We start from the raw sequence: 27,061 nt of genomic DNA, 5'->3' as shown, positions 1-27,061 counted from the left end.
CTGTTAGGCGCCTTTGAGTTTGAATGTGTATGTCTGTGTTTGTGTGATTTGTATAGTACTGTATTAACCAGTTTAAAACCTCTTCCCTCTCTTGTGTTGTGTCTTTCTGTCTTGTTTGTCTCTGTTATCTAGGAATCACCTCCAAGGTCAGCAGTCATCTCTTCTTGGCCTGGGGGTCTTCTAGAGGGTTGGACCTCCTCGCCACCATGAAAGGGTTGGGGACCAATCGTAACAGACACCTGTCTGACTCCTGCGAGCCTTCCCCGGGCCATGCAGAGGCCCTCTACTCTCAGAAGACCAGCACTCTCCCACGCAGCCCTTACCTGCTGAGTCCCACAATGGACCACTATGGCACCATGGACCCTCACCTCTATCCTTCATCCAACCCAGGCTCCCTTCCACCAGAGTGCATGCTGCCCCTCAACAACCAGCTGTCCAACAGCAGCACCTTCCCCAGGATTAACTACAACTCCTATGACCAGTCTGACTTCTCCCCACCTGGAGACAGCATCGGCGGGATAAGCACAGGGACCATGGGCACGTCTGTGTCCATGGGCATGGGAACGGGTATGGGCATGGCAGGACTGAGTGCACGAACACCTATGATTACAAGCGGCTCAGCAACTATATCACATCATATGACCAAGAACCAGGCACCATCCAGTCTGCTGGAGTTTGATAAGCAGCTACCTGGAGGCCGTGACGGATTCAGCACGTTGCAGTTTCATCGAACGTCCGCTGCTGTTGCCGCCAAGCAACGCACAGACAGTCCTGGACGCATCCGATACATGCTGCACTCGGTGCAAAAGCTCTTTGCTAAGTCCCAGTCACTGGAGAGCCACAACATGAAAGGTGTCAATGGACGCTCCACTGGCAGTGGCGGAGGCTCGTCTAGCACTGAAGACGGAGGGAAGCAGAATCGTAGATCCAAAAGTAAAGATCGGGGTACAAAATCAGAGGCGACTGCAAAGCGACGGCCACGTTCCAACATGTCAGGTTATTGGAGCTCAGACGATTTGGACAGCAGCGATCTGAGCAGCTACCACAACACCATGGCCATGATGACTCTGGGGCGTCCAACTGGCCATGACAGCCAGGGGGGGCAGAGCAGATACATCCACAGTGGCTACAACACTATCAGCTCCTCCAAAAGCAGCCATGACATGAAGTATCAGACACTAGGGCCTGGGAGTGGAGGTGGTGGATTAGGTGGAGCGGGAAGAATGGTAGTTAATGATAGTGAGTATATGAAAGGAGGGTCCTGGTCCACACTGACCATGGGCCAGCCGAGACAGGTGATCCAGAAGGGCTCAGCTACTCTGGACAGGTCCATGCTCAAGTCTAAATCCTGCCAACCTGAACTAACCTGCAACTACCTGCAAGTTGGACGAAGGGTGAGTACGCCTGATGTGAATGTAGTTCTGTATAAAAGTTTGATTTGTTTGATTTATTTTTACAGACACATTTTCCATGTATATAAAATATCAAAGTGTCTTTGAGCTATGACTGTGATAAAGAAGTGACACTGATTGCTAAATAACTAAAACACATTTTACCCGCTGTCTGTAGGGTGATTGGAGTAGCACATTAGGCCGCAGCGGGGGTGCCAATGAAATCCCATGTCGGCGGATGCGCAGTGGTAGCTACGTGAAGGCCATGGGAGACATGGAAGACAGTGACGACTCAGAGGGAAGCCCCAAACCCTCGCCAAAAACTGCCGCTCGTCGCCAGAGCTACCTCAGGGCTACGCAGCAGTCTCTGAGCGACCAGCTACCCCCTCGCAAGTAAGACAACAGACTGAGACCCAGAGCTGTGCTTTGTTATGCAGTACATGTTAGAATTTAAGAGCAAGGGATACGACCTGATGTTTAGGGTTCAATCCTAGATTCAGATGTCAACCAAAGTAGCCACATGACTAAAATTCAAAACATCAGACAGTTATGAATCTGAGGTATTAATGTTTTCTGACGTTGTTAAAAGTTTACATAAGTAAGGTTTTTAAGAACAACTAAAGCAGGCTTTTATTTTCAGCCATGATTAGCTGAGAAAAACACAAATGTTTTATTTTTTAATGTATAACTTGAAGCTACAGTTGATGACTTTTATGAAAATAACTTAGTGTCATAGTTGCTGAAACTGTCACTATATTCTGAAAGAAAAACAACCTATCAGAGCCGAGGAGTCTCTAAAGCAGCGGTAAAAAATAAAGTTTGTGACCCGACCGCCATGTTTGAAACAGCCGAGTGATGGGCTAAGCACTGGTCAACAGCTAGAGCAAACATTCTCATTTTACAGCTAAACAGTACACTAAAATATGTTTCTGAAAACATCTGTGGCGAGAAATAGGCAATGCAATAACAGATTCTTGATTCATATTTTATCAGCACTGCCTAGTTTGACAGCTTAACCGCAGGTCACGAGGCGTGCAAAAAGGCCATTAGAAGTGCTTAAAGGCAATAGAGAAGACAGGAGAAGATTATTTTACCGTCAGTCTCAGTTAGTGCTGTGTGAATCTACTAACAGTTTCAGCAAATATATATATATATATGTTTTTTGTAAAAGTTACCATGTACAGATTTAATGGCCTCAGATATATCCTGTCTGTGAATAAACTCGGAATTACTATTTGTGCCTTTAAAATGGGCGGCTGTAAAAAGTGTTGATTTTCAGAGACCACCCAGACACTCCTAAGAACATACAGCCATAAATATTGATTGGTACCTCTACTCTACAATCAAAAGAAAATAAATAAGCCACTCTTTTATAGGAAGTATAGGAAGGAAACTACCACACCCAGCCTCACCATCACTGTATGCAGGAAAGCACTAATGCATACAGCATGCAGACACAAGTACACACAGTCCACGCTGCGCTTACTCACGCATAGAATTAAGTGGTGTCAGGCCCCCTGTTGTCCGCCACATGCCAGCCCCACTACCACACCTCAGCTGTGGTTTACCTCCCTACTGTTGGTACCACAAAGCATTCACAGGCTAGATACAGACAACATTAGTTTACATAATATGAGACTGACTTTGGTTTTCACTCAACCAGCAAATCACCACAAATCAGCCTCATCTCTCCGACTGACTGGCACTGCGCCTCGCTCGTCTTTAAATTACATGCTTTCTGAAGCAGACATATTGCACAATATGTGATGCAGGCGCAGTGGGACATCGCTGAGTTGACTGTGCCTTTTCATGAAATGACAGAAAAGACGTTCATATTCTTTCATTTGTATCTAAAGCAATTTTAAGCAAGACAGAACTGTCGTGTTTTGTAAAGTCTACTCAGATTTCAGAGCTCAAAGTGTTTTGCACATCTGCAGAGGAACAATCACAATGCCCTGAAGTGGTAAAAAGTTTTTGCCCACAGTAACATCTGTTACTAAGTTTCTATCTCAAATGACTGTCAGCAGGGATTTACTCAAGAAACTTGTGAAATTTTAATGATTTATATATTTTGCTTTTTTCCTTGACTTGCTTTGCTTTGACATTCTCTACTGTATTTTGTATGTTTTTAGAGTTTTGTTATGTTATAATCAACCTTTGATATTCACCAAGGTAGCGCCAGAGATGGAAAGTCTCAAGACAACATTGGTGACAATACCTTTTATGAAGCAGCTCTTGTTTTTGTTGTCAGGATGGTCCTCAAGTTTGGAGGCTGCAGTGTCAAAATGTCAGTGCCACACTGTATGACACTTTAATGGTGGGCATATTTCTGGTTGGATAAGAGATGGAGTGTTGATGTTAGACTCCCTTCAACCGAAACAAGAGGGTATCATCCTGAGAAACACAGCCACAGGCCTACCTGCCATACACACCTCCACATAAATAAAAGATTGCAAATCCCTTTAAAGTCTGTGTTTGGAAATTTAAGGATTTACTCTTCCCTAAAGTGTGCCTGAATTACTAACCCTACTCCCCCTGCCAATCCCTGACCATCCATTCCCACCCTCTTCCGGTCTGCTCCACCCTGATTGGCATGAGCAGCAGAACCCTGGATTACACCTTGTTGCAGGGGGAGCTGGATGCCCTGTGGTCTCCGCTCCACAGTGTGTCCTCTCTGCACCAGCTGGGCAGGTCAATGAGCAGGTCAGTGATAGGTCCGTAAGCCATGTCTCAGGAGCGTGGTGCAAAACGCTTTTGTCCGATTGGATCATTAACAATCATCGACTTTGCACTGCCCCCCTCAGACGCCTGTTAAGTCAGTGGCAACTCCAAATGCCAAATTCATGCCCTGCTGCCAACAACTGCCAACCTCCCTTAAGCTTGTAAATACCATCTGCCCGGTGCTTTTAGGTGAAAAGTAGCTGAGTTTGACACTATTCAAATGGGGGAATGAGGGGACATCTGTGGCCTTAAACCATGGCATGACACCTGTCATGTTACTATCACTGTGTGCCAACAAAGAATATGTAAAAAAAAATATGACTTTAGAGCTGCTGTTTGAATAAACTTAAATCTGTTCTTTGTCTTTGGCACCATGATGGCACAGAGAGCTGTGTACACACGTCGCCTGACATCACTGGCTTTGCATGCTCAGATGCTACAATGGTTGATGCCAAAATTAGTTGAGAGTCGAGATATGGATTTTTCATACATGAAAGTGGAAATGAAAGGGGTTACTTGAATAACAACCTTATCCTCCTTTTATCTCTCTTTCAATTACTGGTTTTGCTGATCATTCATTTTCTCCCCTCATCTGTTTCCCTTCCTTCTGCCTCTCTGTCATGTATATAAAAGGGATAGTTTAGATTTTTTAAAGTGGGGTACTTATCCATTGTCAGTGTATTACTTGCAGTAGATGGTGCCCAGTTTGGAAAGGCTGAAAGGAGTAGCGGCACAGAAGCTAAGCAATGTCCTGCTGTGGAGGGGGGCAGGAGAAAAACATATTTTAGCCACTTAAATTGGCCCAACTGTGCCGCAGCGGCCCGGGTTCGAGTCCAGCCTGTGGCCCTTTGCTGCATGTCATCCCCTCTCTCTCTCCCCCTTTCACACTTAACTGTCCTGTCCATTAAAGGCAAAAAATGCCCAAAAAAAAATCTTTAAAAAAGAAAAAGAAAAAAAAAAGGCCCAACTGTGACAATAGATATGAGTCTAGCTAATGCTTTTCACCATTTTACCTGGCCGTCAGACAGCCCTTTAAGTCGGGGCAGTGAAGCCATCATCTATGCTCTCTTCAAAGCCACCAGACTCCTTTGACAAAAACTGTAATTCAGTTCTACCTTGGAGAAAACTAGAGTTGTTGGTCTACTGCTGCTTCAATTGGTTAGATTGTTTGTGTAATTGTGTGTCTTTAGTGTTCCAAAGGGTTAGTTCAGATTCACCAAAGTCACACAATAACACAACCGAACTAATTGATCGAGGCAGTGATAGACTAGCAGCTCCTGTGTTCTGTTCTGCTTTTGTTAATGGAGTCTGGTGGCTTTGTAGAGAACATACGTAGATGGATGTGACAGCTTAAGTTCCCCATCAGAACTGTCTGACGACAAGGTGAAGGGGTGAAAATATTCTACATTTAGCTCCTGCCTACCTCTCCAAACTGGAGGTGTGCTGACCACCATCTACTGGCTATGAATAAGTATCTCACTCAGCTCCGCTCCAAACAATCTGAGCCATCCCTTTAACATCAACTGTTCATCCATCTTTTCCCTGAATATATCCACATGCACTCCTGACATCTCCTTTACTTTACTTCTCTCTATATTTCATATTGTTAACATGTCTCTTGTTTCTTGTTTTTCCTTTCATCTGTCTAGCTGTCTTCCATCTCTCAGAGAGCTCTCCAATAATCGCAGCCTGGACAACCTAGACTGCATTGGGGGTACAGTCTCGTCCTTGCCACACTGGGATGATGATGACTTCAGCCAGGCCTGCAGCACCTTGGGCAGACGTAGCTGCCTGGCACAGGTCAGTGCTTGGCTGGACAGTGATCGCATTAAATGTGAACTGTTAGATTTCAAATAATGAATCTGTTTCTGTCAGTCTGTTTTTGTCTCTTCCTCTCGTATTAGCTCAGATGATATTTTTGTAATGAGTTAAGAATACATTTGTTCTTGCTTGAAATGAACATGACTAAGCTCTAAGCAAACTCTCTACTTTCAAATCACCAGTCAGTTTCAAAGAGCCCTTTGTCTGCCTTGAGCTACTAACACTCATTTCCGTAGTATAATTTGCATTTTCACAGACACTGCTTGAATGGCAGTAATAAAATGAGCTTCCTGTGAACAAAGAATCTCTATTTTCCAAATGTATCTCATATTAATTTTATGAACTTAAGAACCAAATGAATGACATTGGTAGTTTTAAGTCCAATTTATCTACTTACATAAGAGCTATTAGCCTCCCACTGACAAGGTCACTAAGATGATGAACAGCTACTCAGAGTGGCTCTGATCTTTCTCAATGAACTAGTCAAATGAGGCAGTGCAGGCTATTAGTACAGGATTTACACCCAATCTCTTGACAGGTCACTACATTACAACAAATGTGTCCAATATGGGAATTTATTGCTTTAATTTGCATGCACAGCAGCATACCGAACACATTTAATATGCATTATAATTTGGACTTGTTGAGGTCAAGCTGTATAATTTGGACCGTTTTCTAAAACAAAATTAATTCAGAACAAGGAGCTGAATTAGAACAAGTGGAAAACGCCTTTAACCATGACTCCAAAATGTGTGTAGGTGTATTAATTCTCTGCTTCGTTTTCTTTCGTGCTGCCTCTCCTGCACTCACCCCTTTATATGCTTCTTACCAGTCAGTGGACCATCAAAATAACTTTGCTCCAAACACATTTTTGACTCCTATTCAGGCTGTTTCTGTCAATCAACAGAACATGAAGCCTATCATCTGCAAGGCCGATTCTTACTCTTCAAAAGAAGTCTAAGACAGAGCATGCAGCTGTTGTATAAACCAAACTCGAAAACTTTTCAAAGGGATGTCTCTCGCCTTGGCATTTCTTTCATTGCTGTAAATTGACAGCTTTCATATAGCTGGACATGTAAGAAATGTAAAAAAAAAAAAGCATTTTACAGATGAAATCAAAAGCCATCCAGAAACCTAGCATGAAGGGAAGCAGGAGACGTAACACTGGTTTCACTGGGGTTGAACATACACTGTATAAAATGAATGGACGTAGCCACCATGACATCACCCATTCATTTGTGGACTCCTGTTTTGAAGCCTCAAGTTTGGCATCAATTTGGCCATCGCGATCTTGGATTTTTGGAGCCAGAAGTGACCCAAGGTGACCATATATAGGGGAGTTAGGGAGGAGCAAAGGGTGTATCTGACTCATTTGCTGCAGTCAGGTGCTCCTCGGATGGTCCTATTTCTCGGGTTCCGACTTTGATGTGTTCGTGAACGCTACCAAGACATGTTGTATTTTATTGCTCAAAGCACTTAAACAACACGTTGGTAACAGTTTGAAGCTTTATATTACAAAGTGATATTGTCTCAGATGTGATGATGCACCAATACATCCCCTAAAACTACCAAAATATTGCTTTAACTGACTAATGCTACTAACACTTCTAGCTAATCAAGGTCACTTTTCAGGGACAGCAGCTATTATTGTATTACACATTACATATAAGCAAAAAAATTGACGTGCAGTATGAGAACTGATAAAAGTTTATTACCGTCAACCAAATTACAATTTACTTTTGTCTGCCAAGTTTCTAAATATATGATGTCAACTCAGCAACTGAACCAAAATTTTTGTCAACTTGTTACGACTTGAGGGGGAGTTTGTGTGAATTTTCCCAGTCGGGAATTCATTTTTACGATTACTGCAACACCACATGGATGCAGGGATAGACTGTAGTGACACCTCACAGACAGCCTGTCACTTAAAGCACCCCTAATTTTTGGCATTTTAACATTGGGGTCTTTCTAACAGGGGGGATCGACTTACTTTTGGAGCCAGCCCCAAGTGGCATTTAGAGGAACTGCATCTTTTTGGCATTTCCATGTTAGCTTAATTCTTCAGCTCCAGAGGTTGCTGCTTGGGGTTGAAGAGCACTGTGCTCTGCACTGCTTAGCACTGATTTTACCTATTGTACCTAATTGCCAAATACTTAAACTTTTAACCCTTTTGGTGCCATTTTATTGTATCCCATCAGATGTGTCTCACAATGGGGAATGCCCTTTACAAAAACAGCTGTGCAGTTAGTGGTCACCTCCAGTGCTGGCAGCAGCAACTGTGATCAAAATGAACCCACTCATGCAGTGCTGTTCCCTTTGCTACAGTACTGCCACTACCTTTGCTAATCTTGCCTTTTTCTTCCTCAAGCTACGGGACCTGGAAATGAGTCATCATTATGAAGACCGCAGCTCCGAGTCCACATACAGAGATTCCCGTTCCCACTCTCAGGACAACCCAGAGCCTCCAGACTTGCCCATGCCAACATGCTTCCGATCCCGCAGCCACAGCTACCTGAGAGCCATCCAGGCTGGCTGTTCCCAAGATGACGACACAGCATCCATAGACTCAGGCTGCTCACCACCTCCGATTGACACCACTGTTCGCACCTACAGCACCAGCACTGGTGAGTCACTGGCTAAAAAAAACAGATGATAAATTCGCTGGGAATGAATTTATTTGACTTCATAAACCATATGAAGTGGAAAAATGGAAGAGTTCTTACCATGATGCAGTGATACGTGTAGCCAAACTTAGAGCTGAATGCTTTTTTTAATAACATACAAAATATGTATAGTGCATATCTACTAATTAATTATTAAACATTGATGATTTTTGCAAAGTTTTAACCCCTTTTTGGAGCAACTCAGAGTCATGGTCCAAATTCTTGCTTTGATTTGTTTTTTCCATAACATTACTTTAAAATGCTCTTTGTAGCCTTGGTCCTCCACTAGTCCTCCAACATGCACACACCAGCATTTTTTTTAGCTCAAATGCAGCCTTTTTTGCCCACGCTAGACGACCTTCCTACACAGTGGAAGACATGGAAAGAACAGTTTGGCTCTTACCTGATAGCCAATGGCTTGGACAGAGCTCCAAAGGAGAAACAGCTTGCAATTTTTCTTCAGCGTTTGGGGACAGACAGACAACGCATCCTACCTGCACACACAGGTAACAAATTGAAACCAGCCCATATACCTTAAAAAAGATGTTATCAATTTACCACTTAAAGAACTACCACAGAAGAGAAAAAAAATCTAAAATTCACTGTCAAAAAGAGCCACAGTCAGCCAGTAGAGCTTTGGTTATTATTGAAATGATTACACAGGGTTCCACAGTCATGGAAAAACTGGAAAAGTAATGGCATATCACAATTCCTTTAAAGGCTTGGAAAAGTCATGGAATTTTTTGACAGTTATCTTCCATGGTAGGCCTTCTACGTAATGTATCATAATGGCAAGTGTAGTTTCCGTAGCTGTTGATGTAACATAGCTCTAATGTGTACTTTTTCTTATTTTCTCCCTGCATTTGAATCCGATATGTTTAAATAAGACAGGGTAAGTGGGGATAGGAAAATAATGTGACAGTGTTATTTAACATGTTTCCATACCAATTGCCCACTACTACTTTTAAATTGTACTGCTTTTTTGAGATGGAGCAATTGACATGGGTAGCCTGGGGCCTTCAGTTGTTCCTGCTTCTGTTTGAGTGGTCATTGCCGCATTGTTTTTTCAGACTTGCATCCAGATATTAGTTTATGATCAAAAGCATTAATAAAATAATGATAGTACAGTCAGTTCCATTTTCCCCACATGCTTGAAAGCCAGTGCCAGACTAACATAAGTGCTTTTAAAGGACAGCTATTGACTGTGCCCCTAGTCTGAAGTATGTGAAGTGAATATGAACATCACCAACTATCAGAGATTGGAAAAGTTGCTGTTTAATTTCCATACAATATTTAACGTATACAGTTATGTGTGGTATATGGTCATGGAAATGTTATTATGTGTCTTTTAAGAGTCATGGAAGTTTTGAAATTTTGTCCATGAAAATGTGTGGGAACCCTTATTATAGCACATCAAACACCAGGCAAAGACTGTTGACATCTGACTGCTCCTTGTTGTTATTACCGTAAAGTATCCACCACGTGGCGCTCTTTCCCATTAGTCTTTCTAATAGACCTCTGAGCATGTGCTGCCTTCAGGTTCGTAGAATTTTTTCAGATATTATTCTGGTAATGCTGATAGTTTGATTTTCCTGTCGTGCTTCAAAACATCATCATATTTTGACAGCTGGTAGCGGCTGTTTTTTGCAAGAAAACTTAAAATATACTTTTATAGTTTCACTGATTTTTTTTCCGTTGAACTGTTTTGATGATTGTGTTTTATGCTGTGTAATAATAATAATAATAATAATAATAATAATAATAACAATATAATAATAATAACAATATAATAATAATAATAATAATAATATGTGAGAAAACCATGTCCCTAAAAATAACATTACTACAGTATCCACGTTGTTATTCAATTGCCTATCAAAAGTACCAAAAGCAGACAGCACTGTCAACCTGTCGCGGACAACCAAGATAACTTTTAGGTACAATAATCAAAGTGTAGAGTATGAGTTTTCCGAGGCGGCCCTGGAGGCATCAGTAGACACGCCACCACGCCTCCTCGCGCTCACAGACACAAACAAAGACAACCATACCCGGCTCCTCTCCTCACAGCCTTCAGAGTCCGGTTACAGCTGCTGGAAAATCATCTAACTTTTAACTCAGGACTCCACTTTGCTGAATATCTGTCTCCTCCGGACAGCAGGGTGAGTATTAACACCGGTATAACTTTTATAGTGCTCAGTGTTTCCGTTACTAACGTTAGTAGTTTAACTTGTTCAGTCACTGGACTCTTTAACCGCTGACCAGAGGAACTTGTAAGGTAAGTTAACGGTAGATACTTTACTAACGTTACCAGTTTCTAGCTTCATTCACTTTATCCGAGAGTATATTACACTAAAGCCACGTTTTACACTGTGTGGGTGTGAGGTTGGCATTATATTCAACTTAGTATAAACTTCAGCAGGTGCTGTTGAGCATTACCTTCAGAGGTGTTAAAGGGCAACACCACCTAAATTAGGAATTCCTGTATACTATTTCTATGGCCTAATAAAGTTTAATTCATATTTGTGAACATGAGCTACTGTCTCTCAAAGCCAGAAACAAGAGAAGTCTCAAACTTGTGATGTCATAGAGCAGAAAGCAGGGGTGCTAAACCCATTTTAGTTCATGGGCCACATACAGCCCAATATGATCTCAGATGGGCTGGACCAGTAAACCCATTGCACAATAACCCATAAGTACCATCAGCTCCAATATTTACCTTTTTTGTGATAAGAATTACAGCTACATTCTGTAGACGTTCATCCTTTTACAAAACAGATCAACAGCCTGAGATGGCAGAAAAATAAGTGCAATTTCAACAGTGTGTCTCAGTTTTTCCACTCCACATTCAGTCAGTCTACATCTCACGGTCAGTCTGTACATTTCCTGATACAGATTCTTCTGAACTGAAGCTGCTGATTGACAATACTGTGCACAATGTTCAATGTCTTTAAACATGGTCACAGTACGTATTCATTGTTATATCAGAGAACTGTATTGTGGTCAGGGTGGAAAAGCCTCCGAAGCAGAATTTTACAAGAAGTAGGCAACACATTGTTTAACTTGTCCCTGAAACCTGGCATCTCTCAGTGTAGTGATCTTGTGGGCCAGATTGGACCCTTTGGTGGGGTCCATGGGCAGTATGTTTGACACCCCTGGTGTAAAGTCTGGAGCTGCTCCACTGAATCGGAATCAGATTTTATGGACCCACATAATGTTTGTTTTCTGTTTTATACCCAAATGAGCTTTATTCTATTGTGGTGTTCTCAGTGCTGAAACAGAGAAGGTACTCATATGCTCAGAACATTCCTCTGGGTGCTCTCAGTGTCATCTATAACATCTTCCCCATGTCATTGTCTATGGAGCAGCACCAGACTTTATACTCTATGACATCAAACATTTGAGTTGAAGCACTCTAGATTTTAAATTTAGGAGAGTTGTCCATATTTACTAATATTTTTGGACTGCCTCAGACCATAGGAATTACATGTATGACTTTGGAAACTGGCGTAGTTCCCCTTTAACTACAATTTTTTTCTTGACTCCCACTGCTCAAGGACATCAACTGTCAGCTCTGAGTTAACATTTAACCATGCTCATTTGCTTCCCTTCTGTAACTAAACTTAGAGGGAATGGCTGATTTGTCTGACATGTTCAATTAAAGAAATATTTGGTAAATAAAGACTCAGATGTTAACAAATTTAGATCATTAAGCAAAGCTAAAACAGTGTGTGGGGAATTAGGAGAGTGCGTCTCACAGCTCTGAGAGTGATCTCTGATGGTCTGTCTGTCTCCACAACTTGCCTCCATGATTGAAATGTTTCATGATATGTCATTGTTCCAGCGGTGTTGTTTGAAGCACTCTTTACTGTATTAATTAATGAGTATTCCCCACCATGTGTTCAGTACAAAGTGCTCTGCTGCTCATGGCTGTGATGCTCCGTCATGGGAGTCAGGATAAGTGGGACTGTTAAAACTGTATGAAGTTATATGTAGTTGTTTGAATGGCCCTATAGCTGCCTACGCTTAATAAAAGCTGCTTCTGTTTGGTTGCTGAAATGGAAAATTGGCCTTCACGGAGGATTATTTGAGGGCTGCCCCACTTTGGTGCCTGTGTATTGCAACATGGATTAAATCCCATTTTGAGGTCACATTTAATATAATGGCTGTGCGGTTTTGAAGCCGTGCTGTTGTTGAAAGCATTTAATGTGATAATTCATTGGAATAATGGCTTTGGTGACAATGGAGGGGCAATGGTTTCAGGCAAGGTTGTCTATGTGTTGTGGCTGTTAATTGATTTAACAATACAGATGGGTCATCTGGCAGGCAGTAGGCTACTTGGCAAGCGATTTTTAACAGTTAAATAGAGCATCACAATCCACCCTTTGTCTTTCATTGTTCCAGCTTCTTGTCCAGCTCCATCTGACCACAGAACAGAACCACCCCAACAATCAGCTTAAAATTTACATTATTGCTGGTGGATTATTCAACAGGCTTAATGACACACGAGAAAGCGGAACAGGAACTGTCATCCTGAGTGTCTTATCTGCCCCACAGTCAATGAGATTGTTTGACCATCCTTGGAGTGGATTACATAATGAAGATGGGAGGCAGATTTGATCACGGTTCGTCAGAGGAGTGATGCATTCTGTAATGTGCCCAATGAGGGAATAAATCCATTCAAATTAACAAAGATGAACAACTGAGACCCAAGTCTGTTCACTGAATTATGGCTAAACGCCCTTATTTACTTTAATTACATGCCATCTTTGTGTCTCAGTTTACCACTTTGCAACATTCCTATAGAAATTATGTGGGCAAATCTTTAGGCAAAACATGTTTTTAAACCCAACCTTGTGCTACCGACTGTGATGTCATTATGGGAGCTGTGGTTGGTTAATTATCTCTCCACAGTCTTCTCATGTTGAGACAGTAAAATGAAATTAACTCTGTGGGTTCTGGCACATAAAGATTGACCAGCATTTCCTTTTTTGTGGTTTTTCTTTAAGTTTGTGAGTGTTTAGTCAAGATATAATCTTTGAGTATGCAGTAAATTGCTCATGCTGGTGAGAGGGTAAGTGGAAAACAGTCACGGGGGCGCTGGAAACTGTTTTTCAGCTACTGTAGCGTCATGCAGCTAATTGTTTTCCAGCCTTGAAAATCACATCTTGAACCAGGGCTCACAGTGGACAACAGCACCACTGTCCAGATGGCATGAAAACAGCAGTGCTCAGCGCCCACTCCAGATTCCACTCAAACATTTTGGCACAAAGCATCTGCTTGTCTCTGTTGTTAAATTCTCTGCTGTACAGCAACCAATAAGTTCTTACTGAGCAGCTCCTGTATGCAAATTCAGCTACAGTGTTTGGCTCCGTGTCCTTTGTTATAGCTCATTTCTGTGGCACTGATGAGTGTTTAGGTTAAGGAAAGGCATCATCAGCACTGGATCTGTTGCCTGTTACTTGCACACATTAATGTGTTATGCTTGTGCAGTTTGTGTGGATGACTTCTGTCAGATAATCATATATGGGAAATGGGCTGAATCAGAGCATGTGCCACTTGCTGTCCATCTGTCTGTGGGAAATTTGGGTGGGTGCATGCATTTATCAGAAATCAGATTTCCACACTATAATCTCTTTGCTACACTACAAACTTCTGTTTTTATAGCCTTTATTTTTGGTGTAGGCCAATATTTTATCACCAGTTTCTCACTTATTTGACTGCTGAGATCTCGGATGTGGCAAAACCAGTAGGTAACCGCCATAATACAGTATGAACAGTAGATAATCTTGTTTAAAACCTGTCTGTTCAGGTTTGTGGTTGTCCTGTGCACACCATTTTTAAACTGTATCTTGTAGAATCACTGCATGTCCATATCTCTGCAATGAGATGTAGGGGTACTGCAAATATTTTTATCATCAACTTTGTGGTAACTTGCATGAAAACACATAAAAGACTGCACTCTGGGAGTTTTTAAGTTGGTTTAAAGAGAGCATCAGTAGAAAGCTGCACTTTAAAATGTAACTTTTTGTGCATGTGCCTTTTGTGTTCAGTTCAGTGTTCAGTTGGTTCAATAAATGAATATTGGAAATAACATGCAGTTTTTTTTTATTTTAGCAGTATACTGAAAGCAGCAAAAAGGCAAACCTAAGAGTACAATTTAACATCTGTTTATTTTTCACAAGTAACATCATTATCACGTTGTTATTGCATATTTTCCTCATATTATGCAGCCTTGCGTGACATATGCAAACCCCTAAAATTGGTTATTTGTGACCAATATATGTGCTAAGTGTGACACAAGACTGAGTGTCTCCAGTCATGCTAAAAGCTCTGAGAGACTGTACAGTAGGCGCAGCGGTGCCTGGAGCTACATACTACCACCATACTACATACCACATGCTGACGCGCTCTCAGTGACAGTCAAATCAGGAATACAAAGCAAACACTCTAGACTATTTGAGGTGCAAACACTAGGATCGTTAAAGTTAAAAAAAATTAACAAAGTGGCAGCGCTAACATGCTGATGTTCAGCAGATACTTTTTTCCCATTGTAGGCATTGATGTATAAGGAGAGACCTGGACACAGCGTTGTAGGCTGGGCCCTGGTTTGTTCCTATGGAAGTTGCTTAGTGGCACATGAAGCAAAAAAAGCTTCATTTCCAGAGTAAGAAATTCCACGGATCTTCTGCCCTGTGGGGCCCAGAGAGCAAACACACTAGATTCTTATGGTGGCCAAGCAGCTTAATTCAGGTTTAGCCCTCCGCTAACTTGAATTGGGATTTAAATCTTTTCATTGTGCGGCTCTTGCAGACTTTAGAAATGTTATCCGACCAAATGGATCAAATCCCGGTAGTGAAATGAGTCATAGATGTCTCTTCCGCTATTCATAATTCCACATTTGGCTACTATGTAAAATTGGTTTCAAAGCCTGGCAGGTGTTAGCATGCTAGCATTTGATTATTAGCAGTAAACACAAAGTACAACTGAGGCTGATGGTAAATGTGATCAGTTTTTAGCCCAGGTGTGTTTAGTCATGCACTTAAGTATTGGCCAATCTTGACCTGATGGTGGAGGTATATGGAAAGTCAGGGGATCACCGAAAATGTGACAAAATAAACGTAAAGAGGACACGAATATACACCAAATCCATACGAAATTTCACTGCAATCCATCCAATAGTTATAGAGATATGTCAGCCTTAAACCAAAGTTGTAAACTGACCAACATTGCTAGTCCACTGAGAGCCATTGTGTGGCTAAACTTGTCAGCGCTCTCTGGTGGGCAAAATATTTAATGACATCACTGTTTCCAAAATAAAATACATTATTGTTGGTATTTCTTATTACCTTTTTGGCCAACATTAGGGGTTGAAATCACCAGAATTACAATACTGTACTGTATTGATTTTTTCCCCCCACCCCTAGCTGACATGTACAACATTGATATATTTGTCAGAAGCTAAAATGGGCTGATAAAATTGGCCCATTTATTGTGTCCAACTCTCCTACTTTATTTGCTGCCTAATCTCAGAGGCAGCTGTCAGTTATGATTTTGGGGCTTGTTTTTGTGGGTAAAGCAGATTCTGTGGTATTAAGACTTAAGGGTGAATTCTGTTCAGATGACGAAAGCATGATGTGACACTTGGAGAACTGTAGGGCGGGGGTCCAAACACACACACGCACGCACACACACACACACACACACACATCCATGCCCTCTCACACCCAGTTAGTGACAGCTATCCTGCACACTGGGATGCAGGACTGGAGCCTGTACATCACAAAGCTGCCACAACAGTGACAACCCTGTTCTGCCCAGCATCTACGTATCTCATGTCATGTGGGGGAACATGGACAGTGAAAAGCTGTCTCAGCAGGTTTTCCTAAGGCGAGGATGGTGGTCAGAGGCTGGTGGATAATCCATGGCTAGTGGCCTGTACTGTCAAACTATATCGTGGTTGCTAAACTACAGGTTTCCTAACATAGATTTGTTCGACTGGATTTCTGTCTTGCAAGATGCCAAGAGTGGACACGATCTGTTGTGAAATGATAACAGCACTGGATATCACTAGGAGGCCATAGTTGACACATCTATTTATCTAGCTATATTTTGGATTTCAAGAGCAGCTTTCTGACGAGCACACTGGGTTGGTGGCTCCCATCTTTAAACTGTGCAGCATAGGGTGTGTTCCAACAATAAAGCATCACAGTGAGTGAGTGCTGTTTGTATTACATCCTGTTATTTACAATGAGGGCTGGACATCCAAAAGGGTGTGTGTGCGTGTGTCCGGTCTGTTCTTCTGATGATAATGTGTGGGATATGAAGGCACAAAGCCTGGAGATGGTTTAATTTGGGTGGGGTTCTGATGTCATCTCTGTTGTGTACAGATGCTGTCAGTGTTTTGTTTTGGCTTCATTGAAATGTAACCTCAGGTGCCATTGGAGCATAAGTCAGGTGTAGATTGTAGGAGGTCAGGTGGGTTATAAAAGGATAAAAAGATCAGAAGATTGGACACTGCCGAGTAGCAGAGCCAGTCTGCAATTACTTGCATCAACACAGGGGAATGGTTTGACTGACGCCATTGTCTGTCTGGGTTTTATTGTTTTTTTCTCTTGTTTGTTTGTTATAAACAAACAGAATCTGCAACAGGAAATCACAAACTCACTAAGCTAACTGAAGCTTTCGTTAAACATGATCTTTTAGTTACATATCAGCCGACAGCAGACTGCAAATGCAATAGCATGCAATTCTAAATAACGGGTGCAAATCCATTAAAGCAAGATACTATTAAAGTAGCTCTCAGAAGGACCAGCAGGACCTTGGAGGCAGTAGTGATGTTGTAGTTCAAGCTGTTGCAAATCTCCAGAATAACTGATCAACATCAGTTTGACAACTCACAGTTCAAGACCTTAATCTGTCACAAAGATATGTGTAAGGTCATGTGAGTTTTGTGATAGGTGAGGTTGCATAAACATTGGAGATAAAGCCAGGAAGTGGATTACAGCGAACAACAACCCTTTTGTTTAAGTGTTTTCTCAGCAGCTCACATGTTTGCTGCAGGGCTTTGTCGAAATCCTAGATGACTGCAGCATTCAGCGCAGCAACACGAGACATAAACAGTGTTTGCTTCTTGCAGTGCCTCAGAGGGTCATCAAATGCTGTCATGTAGCTTCCTTTCCGATGTCACCACAGGAAATTGTGACTGTTTATTACAGTCTCAGTATTAATGAGAGTTTGACGGAGGTTTCTCAGATCTGGTGATTATGTATTGTCTGAGCAGTCCTTAGAATTTTGTGTGACACAGTTTCATCTATTGGAAGCATATTTGATGTTATGATATTAGGCTATGACAGCATTAACTGTCCCACTGATTCACTCATTATGGTGCAGTCTGCGCCATAAACTGATGCTTGTGAACAAAAATGTCAAAGGCAGCAAATACAGAATCTGAATCCACAAATTAAATGATCAGGCTGATGAAGCAGCTTGTGCTGTCACAATTTATTATATTTGAACAAACATTATTTCTCTCAGCTCGTCCTCAAAATACAGTCTGTCCGTCTCTGTACTCTCTTCTATGGTCTGCTTTCCACTGTTTTTTCCAGTGTGATGTCGAATAAAGCATCTGTTTAAGGGATCATATGGTGGCTGCATGGTTCATAATGTTACAAGAACATTCCCTGTTTAGATTATAGGTTTTGGTGGTCCAGCATTGCACTCTGCCTGCAGCGTGGCATGAGGGGATTTCTGTGGTCTCTCGATTGAAGGCATCAGAGACTCTTTGAATTTTCGTACAGGCAACAGAAGAGCCTCTGAGTCTTTATATGATCTGCATGAGAGGTTTTTTGAAACCTTCTAGATGAATGAATATAATGTCTCAGCTACTTACAGGTGTAATTTTTTATTTGTCGCCCATAAACTCGGTCTCTTCTGACACACTTTGTCACTGGGTGACAGACAGGCCATTCATTTCTGCTCTCACTGATACACTTCAGACTGTAAGGGAACACATCCATTGACCTCCTCACAGACAATTGATTTGGTTGATGGATAAGATAAGTGAATGAATGCCTGGTAATGAAATAATGGAGTAAGGAGCTCAGCTGTGGATATTTAACCCCGTATACATGCTACCATGTGACTATGAAACTAAGCCGGGTAAAATAACTCAATATTAAGAAAGCTTTGCATATAGTGTCTACTGTTTTTTATAGTTTAGTCAGTTGCATTAGACAGACTCTTTCCTGTCTATCAGACCAGGCACTTTGATAACAGTCATTAACTCACTGAGAGAATGGAAATGAGCATCTGTCATAGGCAGATTTGTCAAAGTGGTTTCTGTCCCTCCTCTCTCTCTATAGTTAATGCACCTTCCTATTATCCTGTATAGCTGGAGGGCATATTTGGTCTGGCATCAGGGTGTGGTGCAGATAAATGTCCTCCTCTAACTTCTCAACTATACTCAGTCCAAAGAGTGAGATGGCCAACCAGTTGCTCTCCTGATTTCATTACCTGTCTCATGATCAAGGCTTTGAAGTGCGGTGCATGTGTGTGATTCGATTTAGTCACCCGCGTCAAGCGGTATGTTTGTTCAGTGTCCAGCCTGATTTGATTTTCCACTTTACGGGATGCTTTACTGAGTCTGCTGGTGTTCCAGCTTTCATGTAACAATAATATTCCTGTGTATTCATGTACAGTATGACATGGACATGCTGAGAAAACTTGTTAGTCAACTCTCAGAATGATGCTGATAAGCAAAAAGGCCGAGCTTTATCTTCTGTAATTTGTTCGTTCTCGTTTTGAGTTCACTCAAGATCTGCTAGAACATCTTTACCTCTGTTATTTGTAATCCTTCTTTCCTTATTTCTCTCTTTCTAATGTCTCTCTCCCCTTGTCCTCCCTCCCCCTTTTATGCTTCAGTCTCCACATGCATAACCACCTGTAAGAAGGCTGCGCCTCCGCCAGTGCCACCCCGCACAACCTCGAAGCCCTACATCTCTGTGACAGTGCAGAGTAGTACAGAGTCGGCCCAGGACAATTACCTGGACCAGCAGGACCGGAGGTCGGAGGTCAACAGCCAGTCAAGCCACGCTCACAGCAACTCCTCCGACAGCCTTGACAGCACCCGTGCCAACAGCCTGGCCCGGGGTATCCCCCGCCCTTCACACATCATCCCCACTCCCATCGCCACCACGAGAGATCCAATCGCCCCCACCACCACTAATGCTTCCACCGAGACAAGTGATGCAGTAGTCCAGCATGAATCACTGAGATCAGGATTAAACAAAGGGAATCTAGTGGCAGAGGAGCCCCTCGTGGCACCAGTGCCCAGGCGGAAACTGTCCTCCATTGGCATACAGGTAGGCAGTGGGACCGTTACACTATACAGGGCTGGTACAGTTGAATTAGGGCTCTTATTACATGTAAATGCACGCTTATACAGTCAAGATAGAGCCCTAGTCACAGTGTTTTTCAAGTGTAGTTCGTTCTTCCTGTTGAGTTTAAATCCAGGAAAAAGATCATTTCTAACAGTTGTGGTGTACAGCTATGTCTGAGTGTGTCACCTCAAGCCCAAAAATGTGCCTGCAAGCTAAAGGTCAATGAGACCTTTAGCTTGCAGGCACATTTTTGAACATCCCTCTATCATTAGAGCTGGCTGTACTCTGCAGCGTAGAGGGCAGAAAATGCATATTTGCGTTCTACCCCAGCCGTAACTTTCTGCTCTGTGTGTGCTGAAATAACAGCCCTTCTCTCCATTTTTGCAGACCATGCACATTAACAGAGCTCAGTCAGGGTGACTATTAATCGTGACACTTAATTGAAAACGAAGCACAAAATTACACAGATTTTCTCTGAATTGTTCCCTCCGATGATTTGGTTTTTCACTCGGAAAATTAAAAACGCTGCACAACTGTATAGTTATGCCAACTAGAATTTGGAAATTACTGATTTAATGTTACTAATTTTGACTTGCTGAGTGGTTATGCTTTTGCTAATTTCATTGTTTATTCATTCTAAGGTTGACTGCATTCAGGAAGTTCAGCGAGAGGAGACCCCACCATTGGCCAAATTTCAGTCAATCGGAGTACAGGTGGAGGACGGGTGGCAGTAAGTCCTCTTCCTGTCCTTGTAACAACGTGAGGAATTTACATTATAGCCACACACACTGCTCTGACTATTCTTTCCCTTTACAGAAGCTATGTAGACGTGAAGACAATGTGAATGTATTTTGTCTGAAAACTATCCTTGTGTGTTGTATTAGAGGTGTTAAAATAGATCCCTGGCATGAGCTTACACTATTTAAACTTCTCTTCTACATTATTGCAGTGTAGTTTACATTCTGTGCTCATCATGTTTGAATGCCAGGAAGTTCCCTTATGCCTTCATCCTGTATTTTCTTACTTTTGCATGCTGCGTTTTGTGTTTTGTATGTAGCAGCTGTTCTGACTCCTGACTGGTATTTTATTAACTTAACCAGCTACACAAGAGCCCCTCTGTTGATTTTGACACAGCCTTTCCTTGTGTTTTTATCAGTGTTGTACACGCATTTGTGCTCTGGTACAATCCCTCACATGCTTATTACCCTGTGCTTTCCTAGTCTTTTGCTGTTCTTGTCCTTCACTGATGTTGGTTAAGATTCTTCAGTCAAGCACCCATAATGTTTCCTTATCTGACTAAATTGCCACTTGTGAGCATTTCCTGAGTTATAACAAGAAATGGAAATGATGTTGAGTCAGACAGCATTCATATTCAGTCTGTTTTTCCATTTGCTGTATGAACACAAGAAGCTAGACTCCCACTGAGTCTGAGTGCGCTTTTATCAAAGCCCAGTCTCAGATCAATCCTCTTTATTTATATCTATATTGATCAGCAGAAGTGACTCAGTGTCGAAACTAAGCATTGTGTGTTTGTTACAGTAATGGAGACGTTATTCTTGAATAATTTATTGTTTTCTTTGTCCACTATTGTGCATGTAACAGTGGACAAAGCAAACTAAATTGGCAAAATTGTTCTATCATAAAGGCCCATCTGTAACAGTGAGTCTCACCCTTTGTTTCAGGCTCAGTCGCTCCAGTAGCATGGCCTCAAAACAAGAAACGGACTCAGACACACAGGACATCCCTGTCATCACCCATATCAATAACGCCAGACACTCTGAGAAAAAAGTCATGGTCAATAGTGCCAGCCAATCCACAAGCTCCCCTCCCGGACAGGACTATTTAGACAACGGAGACACTACCGGTGACACCTCTTCACCCCCACCGCCCAGGCAGATCCTCAACCGCTCAACCACACGAAGTAGCTCTTCCTCCTTCTCAGAAAGTCTGGACCCAGCACTGGACCCCTCATCCCTACCGCCTCCAGACCCTTGGCTGGAGAGCGGGAACGGGAGCAACAGCAACGTTCCCCAGAGCGGAGGAGGGGGGACGCTGTGTCGGAGAGACGGCCACTGGTTTCTGAAGCTGCTGCAGGCCGAGACGGGACGCATGGAAGGCTGGTGCCAGCAGATGGAGCAGGAGACCAAAGACAACCAGCTCTCAGAGGAGGGTAAGGCTGCCAGGGTAATCGCCACAAACCCGGGTGTTTTTGTTAGATTGCTTCCAACGTTGCCACCTCCAAGCATGGTTGTATCGTGAGGCAGTGAAGAAGGCTATGTCAAAGTTTTGACAAGGTTATGTGGCCAGCCTGCAAACTGTGGTGATCACTGCACAATCCAATCCTTTTTTTTCCCTCACGAAAATACATGTGCAAGGAAGATTTTCTCACATAAACAAAAAATGATGGTATAGCCAATCATCTTTTAAAGATTTACTCTGCTTAGCATAATGTATGTCCATCTTTCCAACTAAGCTATTTGGCCCAGAAATAGCAGAACGAAGCTAAATGTACAGGCAAAGCATCGCTAAAGTCAACATGTCCAAGCCCTCTGAATGAACCCTGTATCCTGAGCCTCCTTCCAGAGGTCTATTGCTGTCTGACCTCACCATGTGGTTCAGAGCTCAGTTATAGGGCTGCACTCTCTCTTATGGGGTTCTGCCTCGGGCCCTACAATCACTCTATCAGACATACTCAGCATGGAGGGGATGAGGCAGTAATACCTGGGGTTACTACACACAAGCAGGCCTGTAATCCCCAGAATTACACAAATCTACTCTGGAACTGATTAAACCTCCAGATTAGATCAGTGCTCACATCAGCAAGTGAGCACACGCACACAAATACACACACACATAAACAAACAAACAGTAGGAATGCTTTAGATGCTCAGTTCATATCAGACGCACATCACTGTACGGACAAGGCTGTGTGTGTCTTCCTGAGCCCATATGTTATTTTCAAAAACTATGTGTGTGACCTTCTTACAGTAAAGTAGTCTGTATTAAAATCTGATGCAAATCTGTACTCCAGAGCTGGGTCTCGCCACACTATAATCACATTGCCATAACTTTTCAATCCAGCGATCAAATAGGAGTCCCGATTTTGTCAGGGCAGATGTTTGTCCTAGTTTTGACGCAGCAACGGACGAGCAAAGTGACCACTGACAGCAGTCTAGAGTATAAATATAAGCTTAGATGCCTTTAAAGAGGATAACATTGTCCAATACACTGTAATCCTATTCATGCCGTCCTGTGGAGATGCAGTGCAAGGCATAAATGTTTCACCACCTGCAGTGTTATTTATATATGTTGATTTGTGTTCTCTCTTCAGTGCTGGGGAAGGTTCGCAGTGCAGTAGGATGTGCCCAGCTCCTTATGTCCCAGAAGTTTCAGCAGTTCCGGGGACTGTGTGAACAAAACTTGGTGTGTATATGGCCTCTCTGTGACACCTCCACACTACAGGTCTGCACAGGCATGAAACTGAGACCCATGAACCCAGAGTGTTTTTGTTCTTCTCTCCTTTGCGAGATATGCTTGCCTTGATACACATAAAGGCTTTCACACTAATCTGGGAACAGCCATGATACACAGCATATTAGGCCTGCACAGAATAATGCATGGTTGCCCACAAGCACAAAAAACAAGGAGCTTATATTAAGCCAATAAGCCATTCCTCTCTGATGACGTGTTTTACTGTAAATGGCGTTATACAAATTGCAGCCAACTACCAGCACATGACACTGTAACACTATAACATCTGAAATGAATTAGCCATCTGTTTTACCTGTTGGTTGATGTGAAGCTTACCTTCCAAAATATTGGCCAGATGACTATGGCTGGTATACGAAGAACTAAAAATCTACAAGAATACATGCAAAACATTAAACGCAACATGCACAGGTACAGTTAAGCATTACATAATGTCATAATGGTCTTAAGGAGCCGTCATTGAGGAAACAGGGAGACATTTCTAAATACATTATACGTGAAGGTGACCAAACTAAGCCTGAAGCTGTACGAAACAAAATGATCTAATCCAGACATGTAGCCTGATACTGACAGGGGTCATCAAGCTCGGGTCAGGTAGCAAGAAACACACCGCAGAGGATTCAGAAAACAAGGTCACATTGCCACATCAGCTGTCCACTATAAGCTACTGATTACTGCTGTCATTATGTTTATGCACTGTTTATACAGTTTAAGTTTCACTGTGAAGAAATGATTTGGCATTAGTACGGCAAATCAACAATGAATGCTTTATATCAGTGGTTCCCAACTGGTCCAGCCACGGGGTCCAGATTACTCAAAACAGTTTAATACATTAAGCGGCATACTTGCGTTTGGCAATATAGTTGAGCTAGTTTGCTGTCTCTGTCCAGTTGCTGTCCGTAAGTCACTCAATCTACAGCAGGAGATGGCACTTCAAAATAAAAGCTCTGTGCCAGAAATTCACTGTACTTAAAACTAAAGTGTTTTATTTATTTTTATTTTTTTTTACAAACTTTTACAAGGCACTTGCGGTCCATTTAGATTGGACCTGCGACCCACTTTTGGACCACGACCCACCAGTTGGGAGCCACTGCTTTATATGCATGCCTGTACTGTATACATGACCTGACTGTTAAAGCCTTCATATTTGTGTCAGTGTGTAATTTCCTTCACTGCTTTAGCAATTACTAAACATCTTATATTGATATTTTGCACAGTGCATGCAGAATAGGTCTCCAGAGAAGCACGCTCTCAGTAATGTAATCATAAGCAATAATTGCCGTAATTGCCTGTCTGGAGCTTCGCAGGTCTGTTAGCACGATAGTAACACAAAGCACATTTTGCCCAAAATGTCTGGACATCACAGCAACAAATGCAGTGTCTTGAATATGACGAATAGCGTGGTGCCTGCACAAACAAAAGCCAGTCTGCTCGGAGCATTACACACTGCAGCTGTGTCAGAAGAAAAGAAGTCGGAGCAGGATTTACTTTATATCTGTTTATCGTTTGTGTAAAGCCTGCACAGACTGGCAAACAGAGTCAGCTGTTTGTAAACAAGTGAGGGGTTTAGTCTGTGATTTTTAATCTTTTGTGACTGAATCCTGAATTATTGCCTTTTTTGACAATGTCAGAAACTTATTGTCCTTTTTGTATTTCTCTGACTCAACATACAGCCTTATTTTACCTGGCTATGTCAAAGCATTTATAGCATTTTCAGTATTTATTAGTCTCTAAAAAGGACAAAGCTCTGTTATGATGCTTTTTTCATGGTCTGGAGTTCAGCTTGACAAAAGAGTTGAGCTGTAAAATGGCTCCCTCTAGTGAGCAAGATGGAAAGAGCAGCACTTGATAGTAAGTGAAGTATCTAAGTAATGCAGTGCAGAGGTGTGGTGCAGTAATAAGCTGCCAGTAAACATGTGATGTGAGGCGCTGACCATGAACCATAACTTCTTTGGTTTGAGTCTAGCCCAGGGAATGTTGCATGTCATTTCGTATCTCTCTCCACTTGTTTCCTGTCGTCTCTCTACTGTCAGCTGCCTATTAAAGGCAGGAAACGGAGACAGTAATATTGCATCAGAAGCAACATCACTCTAGTGTCACCTAAAGCAAAGCACAACAAAAAAAACAAGAGGACTATGTAATAAACATGCTAAATATCAGTGGAACCAAGGCACACAAGTTGAACAAAATACACAGTTCCACAGTGACATTTTGTCAGTTCAGTTTTGACACCGTTAATTTACAGTAAGATGAAATCAGTCCTCAGCCAGAAGCTACTGTAGGCAGTTACTGTTGGCCTTTTCAGATAGACCCTATTGCGGAAGTTTTATAAGCAGAATGGATGTGAAGATTAGAAATACCACTGTTTTTAAACCAGGACCACGTTTGCGAAAAAATGGCATGGGTGGTTTTGGAGGTGGTGACCCACAAAAGCTGACCCCCCAGATACCCCACCCACTGCCCTGATTCTCACATTAAGGACACATTCAGGACAAAGTATTTTTAGAAATATGCCCTAGTTTACACTTGCTGAATTTTCATGAATAAGTTTGAGTAGAATTTTATGCATTGGGTGATTTCTTGACATACGTGATCCATCTCTTCTGCTGATGACCATGAACGCAGTGAAAGTAGACTCAGGCATCTCTGTGTTTTGTGTTTTGTGCTACTTCAAGGCCAAACAGCCATTTAAAAGCTGATTTATCCAAGGCCAAGGCCCGTATGCTGAGTATTAAATGTCGTTTTCACAGCAGTACAGTATGTGCACTGAATAATAAGCAACACGTGTAGTAACATAGTAGTGGGGTAATGGGCTCAGACTACCCACTCCAAACCTAACAAATTTTTTACATCTTGGTTTCAAAGATTTATACATACTGGCTTGTGTGAAATGACTTCATAAATACAACCTTTCCCCTACCCTGCTATGCTTTTCTACTCTCTAATATACTGTATTTCTGACATTCTACACACTGACTGTGTCCTCTCTCCTCATCATTCATTGATTGTTCATTCATTTTCACTCCCCTCTCCCTCTGTTGGTCAGAATGTGAATGCCAACCCGCGGCCCACCGCCCAGGACCTGGCAGGTTTCTGGGACCTGCTGCAGCTCTCCATCGAGGACATCAGCCTCAAGTTCGATGAGCTCTACCACCTCAAGTCCAATGACTGGCAGCCCATGCCGTCTGCGGCTGCCCAGTCGCCCCCTGAGCGGAAGGTACTTCCCACCCCTGCTGCCCAGTGCCCTGGCTGGGGTAGGAAAGCCGCCGAAACCGGCCTCTCTCCTCCCACCACCACCACCATTTCTCCCACTCTTTTTTACCTCCCCATTTGACTTCCCCCTGCGTGGGATGAACTCTTAACAGGGCCTCCCTGTCCAATACAAAGGGGCTAGAGAGATCCCTTTAGGCATGCATGGAAAAAATAATCTCAAAGAGGGCTGTTGTTGGTGTGTTTTTAAATGTAAAGCCCTGCTTTGAGCATGCATGCATCACTTCCTGATGTGCTGGTTGCAGTGGAGCATGGCTAAGATGCACTGGCTCATGTGACAGAATGCAGTCTTGCTTTTGCTCCGTCTCTGTTTAAATGTCTCGGCTTG

General features: G+C 42.4%; 1 protein-coding gene across 1 annotated transcript in view; it reads left to right on the top strand.

The window, feature by feature from the left end:
- Positions 1-138: 138 nt before the first annotated feature.
- Positions 139-27,061, top strand: part of dlgap4b (discs, large (Drosophila) homolog-associated protein 4b) — a 31,694-nt gene continuing 4,771 nt past the window's right edge. Inside the window, exons 1-10 of the mRNA XM_050038879.1 lie at positions 139-1,394; positions 1,570-1,784; positions 3,993-4,094; positions 5,762-5,912; positions 8,302-8,557; positions 19,517-19,956; positions 20,616-20,704; positions 21,657-22,144; positions 23,306-23,397; positions 26,510-26,680. Of these exons, the coding sequence (XP_049894836.1) occupies positions 207-1,394; positions 1,570-1,784; positions 3,993-4,094; positions 5,762-5,912; positions 8,302-8,557; positions 19,517-19,956; positions 20,616-20,704; positions 21,657-22,144; positions 23,306-23,397; positions 26,510-26,680 (3,192 nt within the window). The 5' untranslated portion in view covers positions 139-206. The remainder of the gene's footprint in view (positions 1,395-1,569; positions 1,785-3,992; positions 4,095-5,761; positions 5,913-8,301; positions 8,558-19,516; positions 19,957-20,615; positions 20,705-21,656; positions 22,145-23,305; positions 23,398-26,509; positions 26,681-27,061) is intronic.

Source organism: Epinephelus moara, chromosome 24, assembly GCF_006386435.1.
Source record: "Epinephelus moara isolate mb chromosome 24, YSFRI_EMoa_1.0, whole genome shotgun sequence".
NCBI classification, from domain to species: Eukaryota; Metazoa; Chordata; class Actinopteri; order Perciformes; family Serranidae; genus Epinephelus; species Epinephelus moara.
Note: the sequence above shows the minus strand (reverse complement) of the source record. Positions and strands in the feature narration are given on the sequence as shown.